The 19,803-nt window shown below is 48.1% G+C and overlaps 1 protein-coding gene across 1 annotated transcript; it reads right to left on the bottom strand.

Annotated features, from left to right (window-relative positions):
* Positions 1–3,065: 3,065 nt before the first annotated feature.
* Positions 3,066–6,536, bottom strand: CCL1 (C-C motif chemokine ligand 1). Its single transcript, XM_045506940.2, has 3 exons — positions 5,906–6,536; positions 4,572–4,686; positions 3,066–3,503 (listed from the first exon to the last, which is right to left on the bottom strand). The coding sequence occupies exons 1-3, from the start codon at positions 5,979–5,981 to the stop codon at positions 3,401–3,403; spliced, it is 294 nt and encodes a 97-aa protein (XP_045362896.1). The 5' UTR covers positions 5,982–6,536; the 3' UTR covers positions 3,066–3,400.
* Between the last annotated feature and the right edge of the window lie 13,267 nt (positions 6,537–19,803).

Below are 19,803 nucleotides of genomic sequence, written 5' to 3'. Positions count from 1 at the left end.
CCCCAGGTTTTCTCCATCGAATCAATTCTCCAACCCAGAGTTATATCCCAGGAATGAAACCAAATCTAAGAGGAAACTAGATGGTCTATAACCTAGAGGTCCACTTAAGGACACTGGAGATGAGTCTTCAACGGGATGGGTCTTGAGAGATTGGAATGTGATGGGAAATGAAAGGGTTCTTCAGAGCAGGTACAGGAGGGAGATGAGGCAAATGGACCAGAGGAAGGAATCCCATCTGGCTGGGCTCTGGGAAGACCAAGAAGTTGGGGTTTTAGAAGTACAGGCTGGAACCAGATTGTAGGGGCTCTTGAATCAGCAGGTAATAGAGATGCACAGAAAGTTTTGAAATAGGAGAAAAGGAAAGTGTCACATTCAGAGGTGAGCATCAGGAAGAATAACCTAGCATCAGTACCGGATGGAGTGTGCGAGGGCAGGCCTGAGAGCAGGCTGCTGCCCGGGTGCAGCAGAAATGACGGCGACATAAATGGTGCAGGGTGGTAGTGGGGATGAAGTTCAGAAAAATGGGCCAGACGGTGATGTCTTACACATTGTAGAAGAAAGAGAGTAACTGACCGGGACACAGACTCTTCTCTTATAATCTTGCAAAGCAACTATTTAGAGGCCTGGCTCCCCTGAGACACAGAACGAATTTAGCTCATTCATTATACCCTCAACCCCCTCCCAAGAAGTTTAAGTTACAGACGTTTTGCAAACATCTAATTTTATTAGAAACTGCTGAACAGTTTTCTAAACTTCCTACTGGCAATGTGTAAGAGCTTTATTTTCTCACCAACACTGCTCCCTAAATGGGCTGAACCTCACACCCTGGTGGTGACTTTGGCAGATGCCAGGCCATCTTCTCCGAGGGCATGGCAAGAACAATGGCTACCTCCAGAAGTCCCTCCTTTGCACACTCCTCCTGTCACCAGATCGGCTCCCCCACCTGCAGCAGGTGGACCTAGCAGATTTCAGAGTCCAGTGAGCCATCCCTTGGAGAAAACCCTCTGGCGATTCACCTAACCCCGCCAGCACACCTTCATCCGCAGCTTCAGAACCAAACTGGTGAAGGACATGGGTGCCAACCCAAAGGAGACATGGGTCCGGAGTTACGTGAAACACCTGGACCAAAAACCTCTCATCCTGAAGACTTGAACTCTTCTGGCTGCACTAAGTCAAACCAGAGGATGGGCAATGGCTCTTTTTCCCCAGGCTTCCTGTCTTGACCTTGGACTCATTGGAATGTAGTTTTCAAAGAGGGTGCTTTATGTTTTCCTATGCAAAATGAACTAGTTCTTCCGTAATGTTTAGTATAATTGAACTGTGGCTGGTTGTGGGTTTATTTTGAATATTGGCCATCTCTTTTTTTAAAGCAAGGCCTGGAGCCAGTTGGTTCTTGTCAGGAGTCCCAGTTTCTTCAGTTGGCTGCAGTCAGCGGGTACGCCCACGTGGTGGTGAGCTTGACTGTAAGAGCCACGGGGATGAAGGGCTACTGCAATCTAGGGAGGACAGTGCCTCGTGAATGTGAGCTGTAGCTAAATATGTTACTACAGAAAGATTAATGCAATCGTAGAATTGCCTACTTTCTGCAGAAAATACATTTTTGTTTAAAATCTCTAACAGTGGTGTCTTCTTCATGGATAACTTCCAACCGGCAGGGGGCGCTCCGAGGCACCAGTGCACAGCAGAGGGGATGTAGCAGATGTAGCGGATGTAGCCAGGCTCTGGCTTTGCAGCGATCCTGCGCTCCTCTGAGTGCAAGGGAGGGCCTGGCTCACCAGTCCAGGATATTCTAGAGCAATGGCTCCAGTCCCCAGCATCAGCTTCTAACGGGCCTCCCTGCCCCCGTGCCTCCTGGCTCCGAGGAGTCCTCCACCCTGGAGTATCACAGCTATTAAGTGCCCCAGACCCCTGGGGGGAAAATCGAGTGACCCAGACCTAGTTGGCATTGGACCTGACAGCGAAGGTGGGACGTGGACAGAATAGACCTTGGAGGATGGTGTAGCAGGGTCACAGCAAAGACTCTTCTAGAGGAGATGCAGGGAGTATCCCCTGAAGAGTCAGAATTACGGTTCCAGAATGGAAAAGTCAGAGACATTTGGAAAGGAAGGTTGAGGCGTGGTTACGGAAGAACTGGACTGTCACGGTGGGAGTTTAGAGTCAGTTCTGAAGGGTTGGGAGCAACGGGGAGGGCAGGGGGCGCCAGGAAGGGTGGCCTGCGGCTGACGGTAGGACGCTGCTGGCAAGGGACGCTGAAAGCATCCTACTGCGATGGTCCAGGCGAGGGGGAGCCGGGGGAAGAAGGGCAGCCATGGGGGCGGAGGGAGGAGGTGGCTTAAGCGGAACGAGCCAGATGCTTGACGTGTTGAATGCTGGATAAAGAGGGAGAAGCCCTGCGACACAGGACACAAAGCCTTCTCCCCTAAAGCCACCAATCCCGAGACCCAGAATTCACTTCCCTCCCTTGCTAGTCTCCCTAGAGTCGCACATCACCGAGGTTGGAGCTTGTGATTGTCTCTTTTAAAGGGACGGGACCTTCTCTTCCTCTCTGTCCTCTGAGGGTTCTCCTCCTCTTCCTGAGTCAGCCTCCTTCCTCTGGGTGACCTGGGTAGGCATCTCTGTCACACCTGGACCCTCCCCAGGAGAAGGCTCTGCCAGTCAACTCTGCAGGCTCTGTCTGGTAGAGGCAGGGTCTCTGTGCCACACTGTACTGGGCAGTCACGTGGCACCTGGGGAACCAGGAAAGAGTTCTGGCCTGGAAGGCAGAAGCCCTAAGCGCTAACACCAGATCTGACCCTGACTTGTTATGTATCCTCAGACCTGCCCTCAGCCACCTCATCTATAAAATGGAGTTAGTAATGCCTTACAGGCAGATGACCCTCCCACAAGATCCCCTCCAGCTAGGGCAGCTGTGACTTCGGGATAACATCAGCCTTAGAACTCTCTGGACAGGCTAGAGGCGAGGGTCCTACACCCAAATGTGGACCCAGCCCTGCTGAGTATCTACTTCACAACCCCGAGTCAAAGCTTATCCCCCAGGACAGAGGCAGTCATCAGAGAGGTGTGAGTCATTTATTGGCTCCTATTGACAAGAAGTCAGTTCCCCTGACACCAGGTCCAGTATGTCTCCCCCCCCCCCGCCCCCAGTCCCTCCATGCCAATCAAGTTTGTACCCTGAAATCCCTATGGGGTACAAGAGGCACAGGGAGGTGGAAGGTGAAGATTCTAGAATTTAAATATATAAAGTGCAACAACATAGCTTATCAGGACCCAGCAGACCCTCTGGCATGACCCGGCAAAGTGGGGGCAGAAGGACTGGTGTGGACCTGGGTGCTCGGGCGGTGGGTGGAGGGGACAGGTGAAGCCACATGGTATCCAGTGTCCAGGATGGAAAGAAATCAGCTCATATTTCCTTCCACTGGCAGAGGTTTATCCTTTTTAAATAAACCAGAACCCATAGTTTTGTCTGCAAGACACAGGTCTCTTGGCCTCCAATCAGCTTCAGTCTGTGGGCAGAGAACAAAGGAGAGGCTGTCACCTGAGTCACCCCCTGGGTGCCACCACAAGTCCCATCTTCCCCTCATTGCTCCCGGGTGCCCCTGAGCTGCTCTCTCGGGACCTGAAAATGAAGTCGTTGCCTAAGACCTATGGTTTGTACACTGCGGGGAACACTCAAGCTTCAGGGGGAGCCTTTTAAATTGCATTTCCTGGACTCCTTTTGTGGACAGTACGATTCAGTGTATCAGGGTGAGGTGAAGGCTGCAGACACTCTGAGGATTTGCTAGCATGGAAAATTCCCCTCTTCGAATGTCTCTGAGGGCCCACCCACTGCATCTTTTCAAGTATCTGTGTCCATCTGGGACCCATAGTCATTGCTTTAGATGTGTGTGTGTGTGTGTGTGTTTCTTTTCTGATCTGCCCACTTCCTAAACTTGGCTATTGTCCAAAACCATAGGTCAATTCTGCCTTTAATTTTCTACAAAGCCTTAGACAAATCTCTCTAATTCCCTGAACCTCAGTTTTCACAATAATGAATGTGTGCCCCAAGAGGTTTGGCTGAGATAATATACAAGAAAGAGCCAATGGGCTCTCACTGGAGCTTCTTAACTACACTGTGATGCAGCTATCATGTTTGCGCCACTTCACAGATCAGGAGTGCCGAGGGATACCCAGAGAATGAGGTTCAGAAGAGTTACCTGCCCAGTCGCCCAAGACTAGAGGTTGGCAAATCCAGAGACAGGAAATTAATTGAGACCCCCTCATTCTTACCATCACACATCACGCCTGGAGCTTTTAAGCAATTCCCTCCTCTGAGCATAAAATACCAAGCTATAATACTGGGAGCCCTGGAGCTCCGAGGAACCCATCACTGCAGGACCACAGGCGCTCCCCCCTCCACTTCCAGCGCCCACGATCAGATATGCACCTAGGTTTGAGTGGCCTTGTTGTCTTGGTTAAAAAAACCCTTAATCTGGTGAAACATTGCCATCTAGCGGCCACAATGCTAATTCCAGATGGTCCGGTTTGTTCCCTGGAGAAGGGAGTCAGGGATTCAACAGGGTACCACTACTCACATTAGACCGTTTTTGTAGGAGCAGGTGGAGCTGGTGTTCCTGTAACACCGGATTTTCTGCAGGGGAATCTTCCTCTCTGTAAATCTGAAGCAACAATTGGAGGATGACACATGCACTAGAAGAGAAGCACAAAAGAGGTTTGTGTTAATTTCTTAACCTGGACTTAGTTCCTCTCATCCAGGAAAAAGAAGGAAGAGGGGGGAAAATTAAAAAAAAAAAAAACCCTCCAGGACAGGCTCAGGCTTTAGGACAACATCCTGAAGGCCCTGGTGCATCTCTGCCTCATCAGCCACCTAGTTCTGTGTTTAGACTGAGCCAGGACACTGGGGTTCAGACCCCAGCTCCCCACAAGTCCGCTGTGTGGCTTTGATCTAGATGAGCCCTCACCTGGGCCCGAGACCTCCCAGCTATAAAACAAGACGTATTAGACTAATTTCCAAAGGGTCTTCCTGTTCTGACATCCCATCGCCGGAGTATCGTTCCACCCCAATATTTGGGTTCAAGGGCTCTGGACCCGGCCAGACTCACCAGACCCCCAGAACAAAATAGGGTCTGCAGTTTACTACCTGGGGCAGGATTAGGAACGGTTCCACGAGTTCAAACTACTGAAATGACAAGGGAAGAGCTTCCAGGAACTAATCAGTTCCCACCACCACCACCTCTCTAGAATGCCCTCCACCCCTAGCCTTCAGTTCTGTCTTGACCCCTCACCCTTACTCTGCCAGTTTGGAACCCCATTCCACAGCCCACCCTCAAAAGCCTTGCATTTCAACCCTGGCTCCTTTCTCCTGGTTTTACTGTTTACATAGCCCCTTCCACATGTCTGTTGTTAGGTTGGTACTCTCTCAACAGCCTTGGAGGGCAGGCATTATCAAATCCATCTTATGATGGGGAAACCAGAGTTTGCGAGGTAAAATGATTTGCCCAAAGTTAGCCAAGTGTTGCAGTCCCAGATCCTGACTTGAGACTCTGCTTATTATCTGTTACACGGTAGAGGCAAGAGCCAGTCCCTCCTCTAGACCTTAGGCCTCCAGCTCAGTCTAAATCACCTCACAGCTCCCCTCCAACAGTCCACAGGGACTGGACGAGGCAGGCCTCCTTTTGTTGAAGCTAGTGACTCAGGGGTCTGTGGCCCCAGACTCATGGTTCTCCCACTGGCCCCCTGTCCCCCACCCCCATCCAGGTCTTCCCTTTCCCCTCTTCAGGAAGAATTCTCCCTGGAGGAGGGGAAACAGAGACATTGAGCTCAGGGTGAGCCCTGCCCTCAACCCCAGAGCGCCTGCCTGTGTCTCCGCCCTCCCCAGGAGAAGCAAAGGGACTCGGGCCACACTCACTGCTCTTGCTGTTCACATCCTGTAGCCACATCCCAGCCAGCAGCAGGCACACCAGGGCCACAGTGATGAGCTTCATATCGGGGCGTACAGCTCAGTCCTCCCTGGAGGGGTCTCAGTGAGTCTGGTGAAGCCAAGAGCTCTCCTCTGACCCATCCTGCAGTGCCCAGAGCTTCTATATAGGAAGACCTGGGCGGGGATTCCCAGCCCCAGTGCAGAGGTGGGGAAGTCAGGGGGAGAAAAGATAGTTACTCACATCCAGTGACCGCATGGAAAACTCCTTTCCCCAACCTCTCCTGGGTGGTGTGAGAGGTGTAGGAAAACTTCCCCAAGCACAGGAGCAGATAAGGATCTTGCGAGAATGAGCAGAAGCTGCCCTAGCTGAGTGGGACGCGGAGAAAGCTGAGTGAGAGGAAGTGACCTGTCTGTGGTTTCTCTGACCCCACATCTTTCCATCCAGGGATGGATGGAGCTACTGTCCCCAGAACCTGGCAGAGCCTCAGAGCTCTGGCCCAGCACTGAGACACATCGAGGTTGGAATCCCAGTTCTACAAATCATAAATGCCCAAGTCACATCTCCTGCACAAAGTGGAAAAAGTAACTCGTGTCTCCCGGGCATGGGATGAGCATTAAGATCAGCTATGTCAAGGACCTGGCCCAGAGAGGTGCTATGGCTTTTTTTTTTTCAGTCACTTAACACTTTTCTACAGTTTGCTCTGTTCTGGGTCCTTGGTTAGCCCCAGGGAGGACAGCTACCAATGAGATGCAAGCCATTGCCCTTTGGCTCACAGATAAATAAGAAAAAAGCCAGTCCATATAAGGAGAGCAGTAGATGTCCCACTGGGTAAAGTCCAAGCTGCTGCCCTGGCCGTGCGTGGCCCCTCATGCTACGTCTGCGTAGGTTCCTGCACATTGCAATATTTGCAACTCTCTGAACACCCCGCATGCTTTCCTTTCTCCAGGATTTGCTCCCACTGTAACCTCCCTCTGCAGGTCACTGTTTCCCCCTGTGAATTTTCTACCCACTTCAAATGCCATTGCCTACGGAAAGACCCTTCTGCTGTCCCCAGCAGATGGGCATTCACCTTCAAAGCCACCCCTGTGCCTGGATCTCCCACATGAAGGTCTTATATCCGGCAACCCCTCTGGTTCATGTATTCTCCATCCTAACACCTGCGTGGGAGTCCAGGTCTGTCAGAGATGAAAGGCCCCTTGAAGACCACCTGCAGTGATGGCTTGGAAAGTTTCCTGGGAGAGCTTTTGGGAAAAAAAAAAAAAAAGCAAAACTCTGCGCCCCATTTTGGAAGCAGAATCAAAACATATACATATTAAGTTGAGAGCAGAGGGGAAATGCCAGGTAATTCAGGCACCAACAGATAAGAAGCCGGTATGGTTTTTTCCTATTAGAGATGGGGAAAAAATGAGTCCCAGAAAGAAAAAACTGACTTTGCCAAGGTTATACAGAGACTTCGTTGCACAGAGGGAAATGCTGAGGCATCTGGGCATCTGACTGCCATGTGCGACCGCCTCTGAGAACACCCCTCCAGGAAGGGCCACCGCTAATGACTGCACTGCTCCATCAATTCCCATTCATCCGGCCAGCTGCTTCCGGCTGCCTGAAAAGTACTTGAAGCAGCTGGAATCTCTCCCCTACTCCTATCCTCTGTATCCTCCCAGACTGATCCTTTTTAAGGCCTTGGCTGTCGTTTGAGTTGGGTCTTGGGGAGGAAGGAGATAAAGAGATGTGGTCAACTGGTCAAATGTAACACAGGCCCTTTACTCTCACTTGGGACACAGAGACGGGAAGGTGGCCACCCAGGAGATTCTCCACTCTTCACTCCCCCACTGCCCCCCCCACCCCGTCCTGGGGATGCTGCCCAGCCCACTTGAGACCAAGACGGGGCTGCCCCTCCAGCAACGCACTTCCCCTCCTCCCCCTCGCTGTGGCCACCATGAACCCAGGACAAGAAAAGAGGAGACAGAAAGTCTTAGTCATGCCTCCCCCTTCCGGGCTCCTGCAGCACCTGAAGGAACCGGCTGGAGGCTCCTATCGCACAGAAACCTAGTGCTCCACGCGGAGCCTCCCCAACCCTTCTCGGCCTCCTCTCCCCCAGGCCTGGCACAAAGCAAGGGCCAAGTCATAACTCCATAAAATATTCTTGGACTTGAATGAGATGGGTCAGAACTGCGGCGGGTGGATGGAGAGATCAGAAATGTTCCCAGCACAGACACTGAACCAGTTTTCAGGCAAACAACCCTTTGCTTAGTTAGAAGTTTGAAAAGCAGTGAGAGCCTGTAGGAGGTTTTCCTTTCTTTTTACTTGGAGATACTGGGAATTGAACCCAGGACCTTGCACATGCTAAGCACACACTCTACCACTGAGCTATACCCCTACCTGCGAGAGGCTTTCTTATTAGTCATCTTTTGTGAAGCAGGGACTGATTTACTGAGGATGGGTAGAGACCAGACACAGCTCAACTGGGGTGGATTCATCTTAAGTGGCCCCCGCCTCTTGCCTCAGCCTTGCTGGCCTCAGGGGATTCAGCCTGGCCCTGCCTGCTTGCTCTGCCGTTACCAACCTGATTCCTGAACCAGGATACAGAAATCCACTGGGGGAGAAGTCATTTGCTCAGCATCGCACAGCTACTGGAAGACTGGCCTCTCTTTGTCTATCCCTGGGGACAGGTCTTCTTAGTTCCCTCACTTAGGGAGGAAGCATGTTTAGATACAGAGATAACTGGGTCAGATTTTAGGCCTGCTGTGTGACCTTGGGCCAGTAACTTAATGCTCCTGAGCCTTAGTTCCTTCATCATAAAATCCACCACCAAATGGACCTGGTACCACTCTCCCTGTTGTTTTCAAAATAAATTTCTCTAACTGTAACCTAACTTTGGGCTATTTGAAGGATTCAATGAGGTTTCTCATCTTATCTTGGAACAAGGGAGAAAGAAAGGAAGGGAGGGAGAAGAAGGAGGGCAGAATGGAGGGGAGAGGGAAAGAAAGTTGGATTATCAGAATCACTGCAGAGCACCTAAAATATCCTTGGTCCTGGGAACACAGTGGGAACAAGAAAGACACCAGTCCTGCCTTTGTGGGGCTTACAGCTCACTGGGGGAGGCAGGTCCTGGGAACAGTGATTAAGTGCTTGAGAAGAGACATAATGTTCGGTGAGCTGCAGAGTAGAGGGAAGTGCTTCCCAAGGGGCCTTACACGTAGTAGATACTCAATAAAGCTGCACCCCTCCCCCCTCTACCACTCAATCCTGGACCATCCGAGGCTTCATCACAGGGCACAGGCAGGGCTGCCACCTCCCATCCTGGTCCCTTTCTTTCTAATCCTCTGCTGTCCGATGCCCAAACCAGGCTTTCTGTTGTCACCCACTGGAGCACAGTGTCCTCTCCTGTCCCCACCTCTGCACCAGGCCTAGCTGCCTCCAGTCAGCTCAAGTCCAGCCCTAGCCAGGTCTCCAGCACCCAAACGCCTTCGAATTCAAAACCCTTTCTGGAGTGTTCCAGCGCCTCTTACCCTCCGCCTGGGTTTCCTTGTACCCCATCTTCTCTCTAGCACTTTTTTTCTTTTCAGAAGGACTCTCTTATCCAGGTCTAGTCGATAATGTGAAGGAGGCATTAAGCATCTCTCTTAGCAACAGCAGACCCAGGGGTGCCCAAGGAGTGTCGCAGCAGTGACAGTCACCAGCTTTTCAATGCGCGCCCACAGTCACGGCGCTGCTGAGTGACAAGTCAGCCCACTGTGCTGAGGTGAAGTACCCCTGTCTTTGCTGGGTTTACGCAGCCCTGCACCACGTGGCCGGCTGGGCTCTGGCCGCACTGCGTCATCGCCGTTCTGCGCATGCGCTGGGACATCCTCCCTGGAAGCCGGTTCCAGCTTGATCTGGCTGACCTCCTGCCCGCTTTCCCACCTGAGCTCCCGGCATGAACCAGCCTCGCTGCCCACAGCAGGGCCCTCGCACTCTTGTGAATGCCTGGTGGTCCACACCCCACGCTCGTCTGGAAGCTCCCGGAGGGCAGGAGTCCGCAGGCTGTGGTCCGTGTTTCGCGCCCCAGCGCCCCACTCCAGGTGAGCGCGCAGTGACGGTTCCTGAGGAAGGAAGGAAAGGCCTTCACAGCTCTACGGTCATCCCCTTGATGAGAAACGGAGCCCCTGGAGGTGACAGGCGTCATGCAGGTAGGCAAGTGACAGAATCAGGGTGAGCAGCTCCGACCACACCCTTGCTTGTTTATACTGCCCTGGACCGTTCTCGCACACGTGGGCGGAGACCCCGCTACTTGCGTTTTCCAGGGGGTGCTGAAGGGCCTCATCCCACCTGCGGGTTTCTGGTGATAGGTCTCGGTTCCTGATGTGCTCCTTCGTTCATGCATTCATTCATGCGCTCACTCCTTCACTCAGCAAACATTTGCCGAGGGCCCACTCTGTGCCAGCCCCTGCACTGGCAGTCAGGTGAGAGAGGAGAGCTGACCCCAGAGCCAGGGCCTGGAGAGGGAGACAGACAGACAAACCAGGAAGTGGGTACAGACAGGTAAGGACTTCTCTAATGTGCAGACCAAACTCTGTGCATGCCCAGTTAGTGGCAGGGACAGGGGGTGGGGCACGGTCTCTGGAGTACAATGGAGCGTCTAAACTGGGCCTGGAAGGATGAAGATGGAATTTGCCGGGGAGTGGAGTGGACAGCACGGTGAGCATGGTTATGAGGGTGGACTCTGCCTGGCCCCCAGCCCCAGCTCCTCCGTACACCACCTGTGTGACCTCTTTCCCTTGCTTGGCCTCCCAGCCTCATCTCCAAAGGGGGATCATTAGGGATACCCGGTTACAGGCTTGTGTGAGAATTAAACATGACTTATCTCTGAAGGAAAACTGAATAATCATTTGATGGATGGTGATCGCTGGTGTCTCTAGAGCATGAGGGAATGAATTCGCAGAAAGTGGCAGGAAAGGGAGCCAGGAGGACCCTAAGCCAGATTTCACAGGACCTTGATTAGGCTCTGGCCTTGGACTTGAGCCTGTTGACAGTAGAGGGAGGGCCTTAAGTAATCTTTTGCTCAGGACAGGGGTACGGCCAGATTTGTGGTCTGGACCTAGGGCTGGTACTTTGCATTGCAGGACAGGATAATGGAAGATGTCCTTAGGCCTGGGAGGTTTGAAGGAGTCCAGGAGGAGTGACCGGTGGGGTGGGGTGGAGCCAGGGGATTCTTCTGTAGAAAGAGTGTGAAAGTCAGGTTGTGGGGCTTCTGGGCTCTGCTACTCTTTTTCTGTGAGACCTTGGCCAAGTCACTTCCTCCCTCTGGGCCTCAGTTTCCTCATCTGAAAAGTGGGAAGCTTGGCCTAAATCAGTGACTCTTTCCTTGGAAAGGAGATTCATATGGACCATTTGGGAAGCTTTTATCAGAAGACACATGCTTGAAGCCTATTCTGGACCTCTGAATTCTGAATCCAGGGCAGTTGGACTATCTTGAAAAGCCTCCCCAGATAATCCAATCCCACCCCTTCCTTCCATCAGAAGCCTGTAGCCTGGATGGCTACTGAGACCCTCTCTGGTTTGGCATTATATGTTATTTGGGGTCTCCAAGTACAGACAGAGCACTGCCCACAGTCATACCCCAGACAGCCCCTCGTCCATTCCTGGTGGAACGGGCCTTTTGTATCAGGCCTATTATGCTGAGAACGCCTTTCTGATGAGGATCAAGGCAACAGAGCCTAATAGGCGTCCCCCAGCCCCTAAAGCATTTAGATCCCACTCACGTTAAGACTATGGGAAACTTAGACACTTAGAAATCTCCCAGAAGCTCAAAGAAGCCTGGTAGGCAAGACATGGGCTTGGATTCAGAATGTTATGCTGCCTCAGTTTTGTGGTTCTTGAGCTCTTAGGCCCTGAACCAAAAATACCCACTTTGCAAAATCCTTGTGAGTATCAGAGGATCATGTGTGTGCACTGGGGGGCACTCAGGACAATTGAGGTGGACCATCTCACATTGCAGATGAGGAGCCAAAGACCCAGGAAGAAAAAAATGGGTTGTTACATGGGGATCCAGTGACAGAGCCCTGAAGACAGCCCCCACCTCAATCCCCACATAGGGCTCTCTGTGATTTTCTGTCTTGATGCTGAGGTCCAGAGAGCTGCGTTGTGGTCAGAGAGAGAAGTTAAGCATGACTGGGGCCTGTAGGATGCCAGAAAGCCCTGCAGGATTCTCACAGCCAACCTGAAGGCCAGGGCACAGTGCTAACTTTCCAGGAATTGATGGGGGAAAAAGCCCTAGCATTTCCAGCCCCCAGAGCAAGGATGCAGGGGCAGGAAATGGAACAGTTTAACCCCAAAATATCCCCACCAAAACCAAGAAGGCCACCCATGATGCAGGTAACACACCCACAGGCTGCTGGGAAAGTCCCCTGAGGAGCCCTCTCTCCCTGGAGCAGCAGGTGGACAGCCTGGGCCCCACCTTGGCCCACTGCCCATTGCCCAGTAGCCTGGGTGAGCCTGGCCCCCAGGCTCAGCTCAGAGCTGGGCAACTAAAGAGACGTCCCCATCACTGGGTCTGACCTCCTGGGCTCAAGAGTGAGCTGAACAGACCACAGAGAGTTGCATGTAGCTCTCACACCTCACCCCTCAGAATGGGCTTATAGAGATTAATAACACACACACACACACACACACACACACACACAGGCCTCCACTCAACTGCCTCTAGCAAAGAGTTAGGCTCTATGGGTCCAAAAGACTGCTTATCCCCCAGAAATTGACACGTTGTAACTATACTTCAGTTAAAAAAAAAAGAAGAAAAAAAAGACTGCTTATCCCGTGATGAAGCCAATTCATGCCAGGTGAGCATGGGATGGACCAAGGCCACATAAGACTTGAGTTTTCTCCAAAGGACTGCAAGTGGAGCATCTTTCTGGCCTCCACATCTCCATTCCCTGGGGCGAGTCTCTGCCAGTGTCTCACCTGTGTAAATAAGCAAGCTGGTAAATGTAGTCTGGTTTCATGAACTCAGGTACATCAGTGGAAAAGCAAGTTGAATTTAAGACTGTTATTAACAAATGTAGTTCTTTTACTTCCAACCATGTATGATTCTTTCTAATAGTATTTTTGGGTTGAAGGTACTTAGAAGATATGCATTAATGGAGAATTTATCGGGATTTATAATTAGCAGAGCAATTGTGAGCACTTTAAAGTAGTTGGAAGCAGATTAAACCCACTAAAGAGAATCAACCACTCAAAAACACAATAGCAGTATCCATTTGCACGCCAGCAATTTGCTTGCCAATTAGAAATGCATATACTCAAACAGCTACTGTAAATCTTACTCCTGATGGAGTATTTGACATCCCTTCCAGCAAAAATACTCGTTAACTAAGTCAACAGATATTTGAAGGGAGCCTCCTATGTGCCAGACACTCTCCAATGTGCTGGGAACCAAGATACACAAGGCACTTGGCTTGTAGAGCTAACACCCTGGGGAAGAGATAATTTTTCAGCTAGTTATATAAATGAGATAATTTCCAATATTGTAAGTCAATGAAGACACATAACAAAGGGATATGACTAGAGAGGGGTTTAAAGAGTTGGCATTTGAGCTGAGACCTGGAGGGGTTGAATATTCCAGGCAGGGAGAATGGTAAATGCAAAGACCTCAATGCTACCCTCTGAATAAGATCCAAGACAAAGATTTAAGTGAAAATAGTTTATTTGGGAGGTACAGGAAAGATGATTAAGGGAGCAGGGAGCAAAACAAGGACTTAGTAAAGAACATGTTATCAGGCCAGCTCCTTTGTCGGTGATGGGGTTGACTCCCTGGGGACACTTTGGGAAACAGTGTAGCACACACACCTGGGTTATCTCAACCTGGGAGCAAGGGAGTTGGGGTATTTATGCTCCAGTTCCTGTCTGTTACTGGTGAGGCCTGCTCCCTGGCACTTCTGTCCTGCCCTGCTCATGGACAGAGTGGTCTTCCACGGCTGAAGGCAGTTTTTATACACTGAGATAGAAAGCTAAGGGAAGTGAGCTGAGTACCAGCGGCATCTGCCATATGCAGAGACAAGCCTGGAGTGTTCCAGAAAGAAAGTCAGTGAGAGAGGCACATTAAGCTTGTGAGGAAATACTAGTAGGAAATGAAGCCTGAGACAAAGGCCAGGACTAGCTCAGGTGACACCTGGTAGACCATGATGAATTTTATTCTAAGTGCTTTGGGAAGACAGCTGAGAGATTGACTTAGTCAGAGATAAGAATGGACTTTAAAGAAGAAGAAGAAGAAGAAGAAGAAGAAGAAGAAGAGGAAGAAGAGGAAGAAGAGGAAGAAGAAGAAGAAGAAGAAGAAGAAAGGAGATTCCTAAGTTGCATGGAAAAACAGGTTTTTTTGGAGAGGAAGAGAGGATGTAAGAGGACCAGTGGAGGCAATGGCAGAAGTCCAGGCAGGAGATGATGGCAGCACTGGCTATGCAAATTGGATGGATCCCGTGTGTCAGCTGAGAACTGATGGATGGGTCAGACATGGGGGAGAGGAAAGAAGGATAAAACCTTGGCTTGGCGGTGTCAGTATTGAGGTTTGAGGATTACAAGAGGAACCGGTTGGCTTGCTCAACTCAAAAATTGTGTAACTGGAGTCAGTCACTCCTCCAGTCTGGTCCTCAGTTTTCTCACTTGGGTAATAAGGGAGTAGAACCGACTGACTTCTAAGGATGCTTTTAACTCTAATAGTCTATGACTTAAAAAAAAAAAGCAATCCAAACAATTTTTTTTAAGTTTCAGTTCTTTTTAATAATGCCATAAATGCAAGTGAACCACCACCTAAGACAAAAGCTAGCACCTTGATGATAACCTGCTTCTAACCATATTTTTCCTCTATACTATTTTCCCCAACTCCTTCAGCCCAAGGCAACCAGCATCCCAAATTCCCTGGCTTATTTTTAATCTGTATGTATTTCTAAAATTATATATTTTTACTTTACAAAATGGGTATCATACTGTTTATAATTGTAGGGACTTACTTTTTGGCCAATAGTATTTTGTTAATATACATCCACATCGTGGAGTACCAAGGAAGTTCATTTTCACTGTTGTGTAGTATTCCTCTAGTTAAGAATACTGTGATTTATTCATCCACTCTCTCAATGGGCATTTGAGGTTTCCCCCAGATTTTTGCCGTTGTAAATGGTCACAACCATTTTTTGTATAAGCAAGACTTTTACTAGGCATGCACAGAAAAGTGGACTTGCTGGTTTAGTATAGTCACTGTTACGAAATAGTTCCAATCATTTTGCAAAGTAGCTGAATGAAAATACCAACAGTGTGTAGAAGACCCACGTTCTCTCAAACACTTGGTATCATATCAGTTTTCCATGTTTTCTAGCTGAATTATTTTGAAATTGAGATCTCTTACCAGTCTGGATTGGCATTGCCCTGACCAGTAGTGAAGTTAAATATTTCTTCATTTGTCCATCAGTCATAAGTGTTTACTCTTCTGTGAAATATCAGTTCCTGGTTTGTTTGGGGGGGGGTTGCCATTTTTCTTCTGGGTTTTTGTGTTTTTCTTATCAACATCATCTGCTTCCTGCCTGTAGAGGCTGGGGCTTAAGATCGGTCTATATGTCCTGAAAAGGCAGTTTAATTTAATCTAGACCAACAGCATGTTTGGTGATATAACTCCCACAAAAACTTTCTGTGATGCATCAGTAGCCAATTCAAGTGTCAGTAGCCGCACCTTAGACAAGCCTCTCTGTCTCTAGATAGAACTCCAAGCACTTTGACACTATCAGGATTCATGAGATTCAATTTCTTTTGCAAGAAGTGATGTCCAACTGGCAGGATTCCCTTAGTCTCCTCAAAGGTCTTAGCAAAGGAAGTACATGTTCTTGATTTGACCTTGAACCCACAGCCATGGTTTGTTTTAATATTTGCCCCTAAAGCTAGTTCCTATTTTGAGAATATTTGGCAGGCTGCAGAGGTCGAAATGACAGATGATTGCCCTTTTCCATCCTGCACACCCTAGAGTTTCTAGACTTTCTCTGTTCCCTTTCAATTCTGCTTAAGGATGAGCCAGTCTTACCTAATGTTATCTCTTTCTTGTATCTGATGAAATGTAGTTCATAACAGGTAACTCACACCAACAACATTCTGTCTCAGAACGTCTTCTCCCAAAGCCATAAGTTCAGTAGGTATATTTTCTGCCTTCCAAATGATCACATGTAGTGGGTGGGGTGGGGAAGGTATAGCTCAGTGGTAGAGTGCATGCCTGGGTTCAATCTCCAGTACCCCCACTAAATATAAATACGTTAATATATGTAAAATAGATGAACAACGAGGACCTACTGTATAGCACAGGGGACCATATTCTATTTTTTATAATAACATATAATGGAAAAGAGTCTTAAAAGGAAAAACTGCGTATGTATGTATACGTATAACTGAATCACTTTGCTATGCGCCGGAAACTAACATTGTAAATCAACTACACTTCAATAAAAAATTTAAAATAAATAAATAAGTAAACCTAATTCCTTCCCTCTACCAAAAATAAAAGATAAGTAAAATAAAATGGAGAAAGAGGAATTAAAAAAATTTTTTTTTAAGATTTAGAAAAATGGTCACGTGTGACAGTTTTTCCAAATGTTTTACTATTGAATTACCTGGCTTGCTGGCTTTCCAGCCCCCTCTAATAATTACTTTGCTGCCTGCCCCTCAGCCCTAAATCCCAAACCACACGTTTTATTCTTTGGTTAGTACAGCACTCCACCTTCTAGGTACTGGTTTCTGTATTGGTCAGCTTTCGCTGCAGTAGCAAACAACCACCCCCCCCCGGCCCCGCCCAAGATCAGTGGCTTGAAGCAGAAAACTTTCCTGTTTGCTCTCAAGTGTGCAGGCCAGTTGCATCTCGGCTGCAGGCTGCGGGTCAGGTCCTTGGCCCCATGTCTTCCCACTCCTGGGCCCAGGCTAAAGGAACTGTTCTCACCTAGGACATGTCATTCTCCTGGCAGAGGATCCAAGAGAGAGAGGGTTGTCAGAAGCTTGCAATGCTTTTAACGCTTCTGCTAACATAGGACACATGTCCTGTTTCCTCACAGTGTTGGCTCAAGGATGTTCCATGGCCAAGTCCAAAGCCAATGATGTGTAGGGCAATATACTCTGAATCATTTTAAACAAGAATATAGTCTCTTACAGATATAAAGGAACTCTTCATACATCCTTATCTTATCCTTTGTTAGTATATGTATTCCAATACATTCTCCCATTTGTAGCTTATTTTCAAGTTGTCTTTTTTTAACATTTTTTATTGAGCTATAGTCATTTTACAATGTTGTCAAATTCCAGTGTAGAGTACAATTTTTCAGTTATCCATGAACATACATATATTCATTGTCACATTTTTTTTTTTGCTGTGAGCTACCATAAGATCTTGTATATATTTCCCTGTGCTATACAGTATAATCTTGTTTATCTCAAGTTGTCTTTTTAGGAAAGAAAAACTTAATTTTAATACAGAAAAATGTACTACTCTTTTCTTTCTAGACAACATTTTTCTGTCTTGTCTAAGAAATCTTTCCCTTTTCTAAAGTTGAAAAAAAATTTCAATCAAGGTTTTCTATTACAATATTTAAGGACTTATTTTTTAACATTTAACCATCTGGAGTTGATTTTTGCATGTGGTGTAATAAGGATTCAATTTAATCTTGTCATCAAAAAAAATCTTATCAATATGGATTGTCATTTTTCCAGGTCTCATTTTTGGATTGATGTGACAAATGAGCCACATCACATACCATAGTGTCACACCTATGTGGTTCTATTTCTGGGCCTTTCTTTGCATTGATCAACTTGTTTATCACTGCATTTACCATAACAGGTCATGGTATCTGGTTTTTTTATTTGTTTTTCAACCAGAAGTGTCAGGCTATTTGCACCCTTTTGCTCTCTTACATAAAGTTTGGAGCCAACTCATTAAGTCCCAGGAAAATCTCTGTTGGGTACCAGTCTGTGCTCTACCTGTGCTAGCTGACCGAACCCTCGCCATTGCCCAGTGAAGGTCAGTGTTAATTTCCCCACACCACAGCTAATGCACAGAGATGGACGGGCTGGCCCACAGCTGCAGAGCAGTAGCTCTTTGCCCTGCTCCCAGCACCCAGCTCACCCAGGCTGCACGGTGGATGCAGTGATAAGCCTGAAACCACAAAGCCTGGGTGGTCCGTGGGGTGACTCGCAGTGCATACTGTCACTCTGCTGAGGATTCCTGGTGACAGCAGGAACCATGCAGGTTTCTAAGTCTAAGCTCACCATCTAAGTCAGCTCATTCTCACTGACTTAAAATAAAACTAAAACAAGCAGGAGCCTGACACGTGGAGATGGTTCGTATTTGAAGAAGACAGGCAGTGGGTCTCCATAATAGAGGAGAGGAGTGTGTGTGTGTATGTGTGTGTCACATCCATTCTAGATTTCGGTTCTTGAACGAGAAGGAGGTAGTCTTGCTACAAAGAGTGCAAAATGACCTTCCAAGTCAGCCAGGTTCTCAGCTGTCTTAGTTACTGGGAGGAATATTTAAGGTACTTCATCTGCAAGATTATTTTAAGCAAAATATATGTAGAGCAGTGGCCCTCCAGACTGGGCCAGCAGCTTCAGCATCACTTGGGAACTTGTTAGAAATACAAATTCTTGGACCTACTGAGACCTATCAAGGGGGTGAAGCCCAGTAACCCCTGTATCAACAAGAAACCCCCCCCCAGGTGATTCTGGTGCCACTGAAGGTTGAGAACCAACTGATGTAAAGCACCTACCCCTGCACCCAGGTCTGAGTGAACACTAGCAGTTTTGGCCAAAGGTCACAGAGCAAGTTTGTGGAAAGGCATGGCCTTACTTGATCTCTGGCCCTACCAGTTTTAGACAGCTTTTTCCACCAAGTGGAGTCTTTTCTCCTAGGAGCAAGATCTGCACATCTGGGAAGATGAGTTGCAAGGTCAGACATTGGTGTTCAGTGGAGATTACTCGGGAATATCCAAGTTTAGGACTTGGAAGAACAACAGAGCTAAGCCTTAGGTGTGTGAAACACCACGGACACTTCTTGGTTTGTCATTTAAGAGTCCTGTAGGTTGAGGCTTGGAGGCTGGCCACGTCCAGTGTACACGTGGTGGCATTCTTACAGATGCACGCATCTGTGGGTCCAGCCCCTGGTACGTAGGAACTGCTAAGCGTCCATTACCCACAAGTGGGTTAAATCTCTACAGCAGCTGTCAGGCTGGCTTAGCCTGGGTCTGTGTTTTATATTACAGGTAGCTTTTGGAACCGAAATCTTTATTATAACAATATTAAAGTAAACAACAAACAAAAAAAACCCAAATCAGTAATAGTCATATCTCTTTCAAAAGAACTGTTTCTCACTTTCTATTATTTAGCTGTTTGTAAACAAATCTTCATATCCTCCCATTCACGGTGAACACCGAATTTTGTGCGCTTCTCTCTCTCTGACATTATCATAAATATTTTCCGTGATGGCCCCTAGTCTTCCTCATTGCCATTGTGACGGCTGAAAAATGTCCTCTCAGACTGAGATGACATAAATTGTAGATGTTTATCTGGCTACCTCTATTTCCTAAATAGCAGTGTCTGTGGCAACTTTTCTGTAGGTCACATTTTCTCCTTGTTGATGTTTTTCCTTAGATTAACTTCCTGGAAGTGGAATTAACAGGAAAAGTATATGAACACACCTGACTGCTGGAGCAACAGGAAAGACGTGTCCCCCTCCAAAAGTATCAGTTTCTTTATGAGTGGCAATGCATAAACACACCCGTTTTGTGAAAAGTAATCCTTGGCATTGAGTCTTATTTCACTCCACTCCTTTTTTCTTTTTCTTTTTCTTTTCTTTTCTTTTTTTTTTTTTTTCGCCAGTTAAGTGAGAATGCAAGTT

The sequence above is a fragment of the Camelus bactrianus genome, chromosome 16 (genome assembly GCF_048773025.1).
Source record: "Camelus bactrianus isolate YW-2024 breed Bactrian camel chromosome 16, ASM4877302v1, whole genome shotgun sequence".
Taxonomy (NCBI): domain Eukaryota; kingdom Metazoa; phylum Chordata; class Mammalia; order Artiodactyla; family Camelidae; genus Camelus; species Camelus bactrianus.
This window is presented reverse-complemented; position numbering and strand designations above follow the sequence as displayed.

What these genes read in the sequence shown, in the direction of transcription:
- CCL1 (XM_045506940.2), bottom strand. Translation starts at nt 5,981, where the DNA reads ATGAAGCTCATCACTGTGGCCCTGGTGTGCCTGCTGCTGGCTGGGATG. An exon ending in GGATGTGAACAGCAAGAGCA is followed by an intron (nt 4,687 to 5,905) that starts GTGAGTGTGGCC and finishes CTTCTCTTCTAG; the next exon opens with TGCATGTGTCATCCTCCAAT. An exon ending in TCCTACAAAAACGGTCTAAT is followed by an intron (nt 3,504 to 4,571) that starts GTGAGTAGTGGT and finishes CTCTGCCCACAG; the next exon opens with ACTGAAGCTGATTGGAGGCC.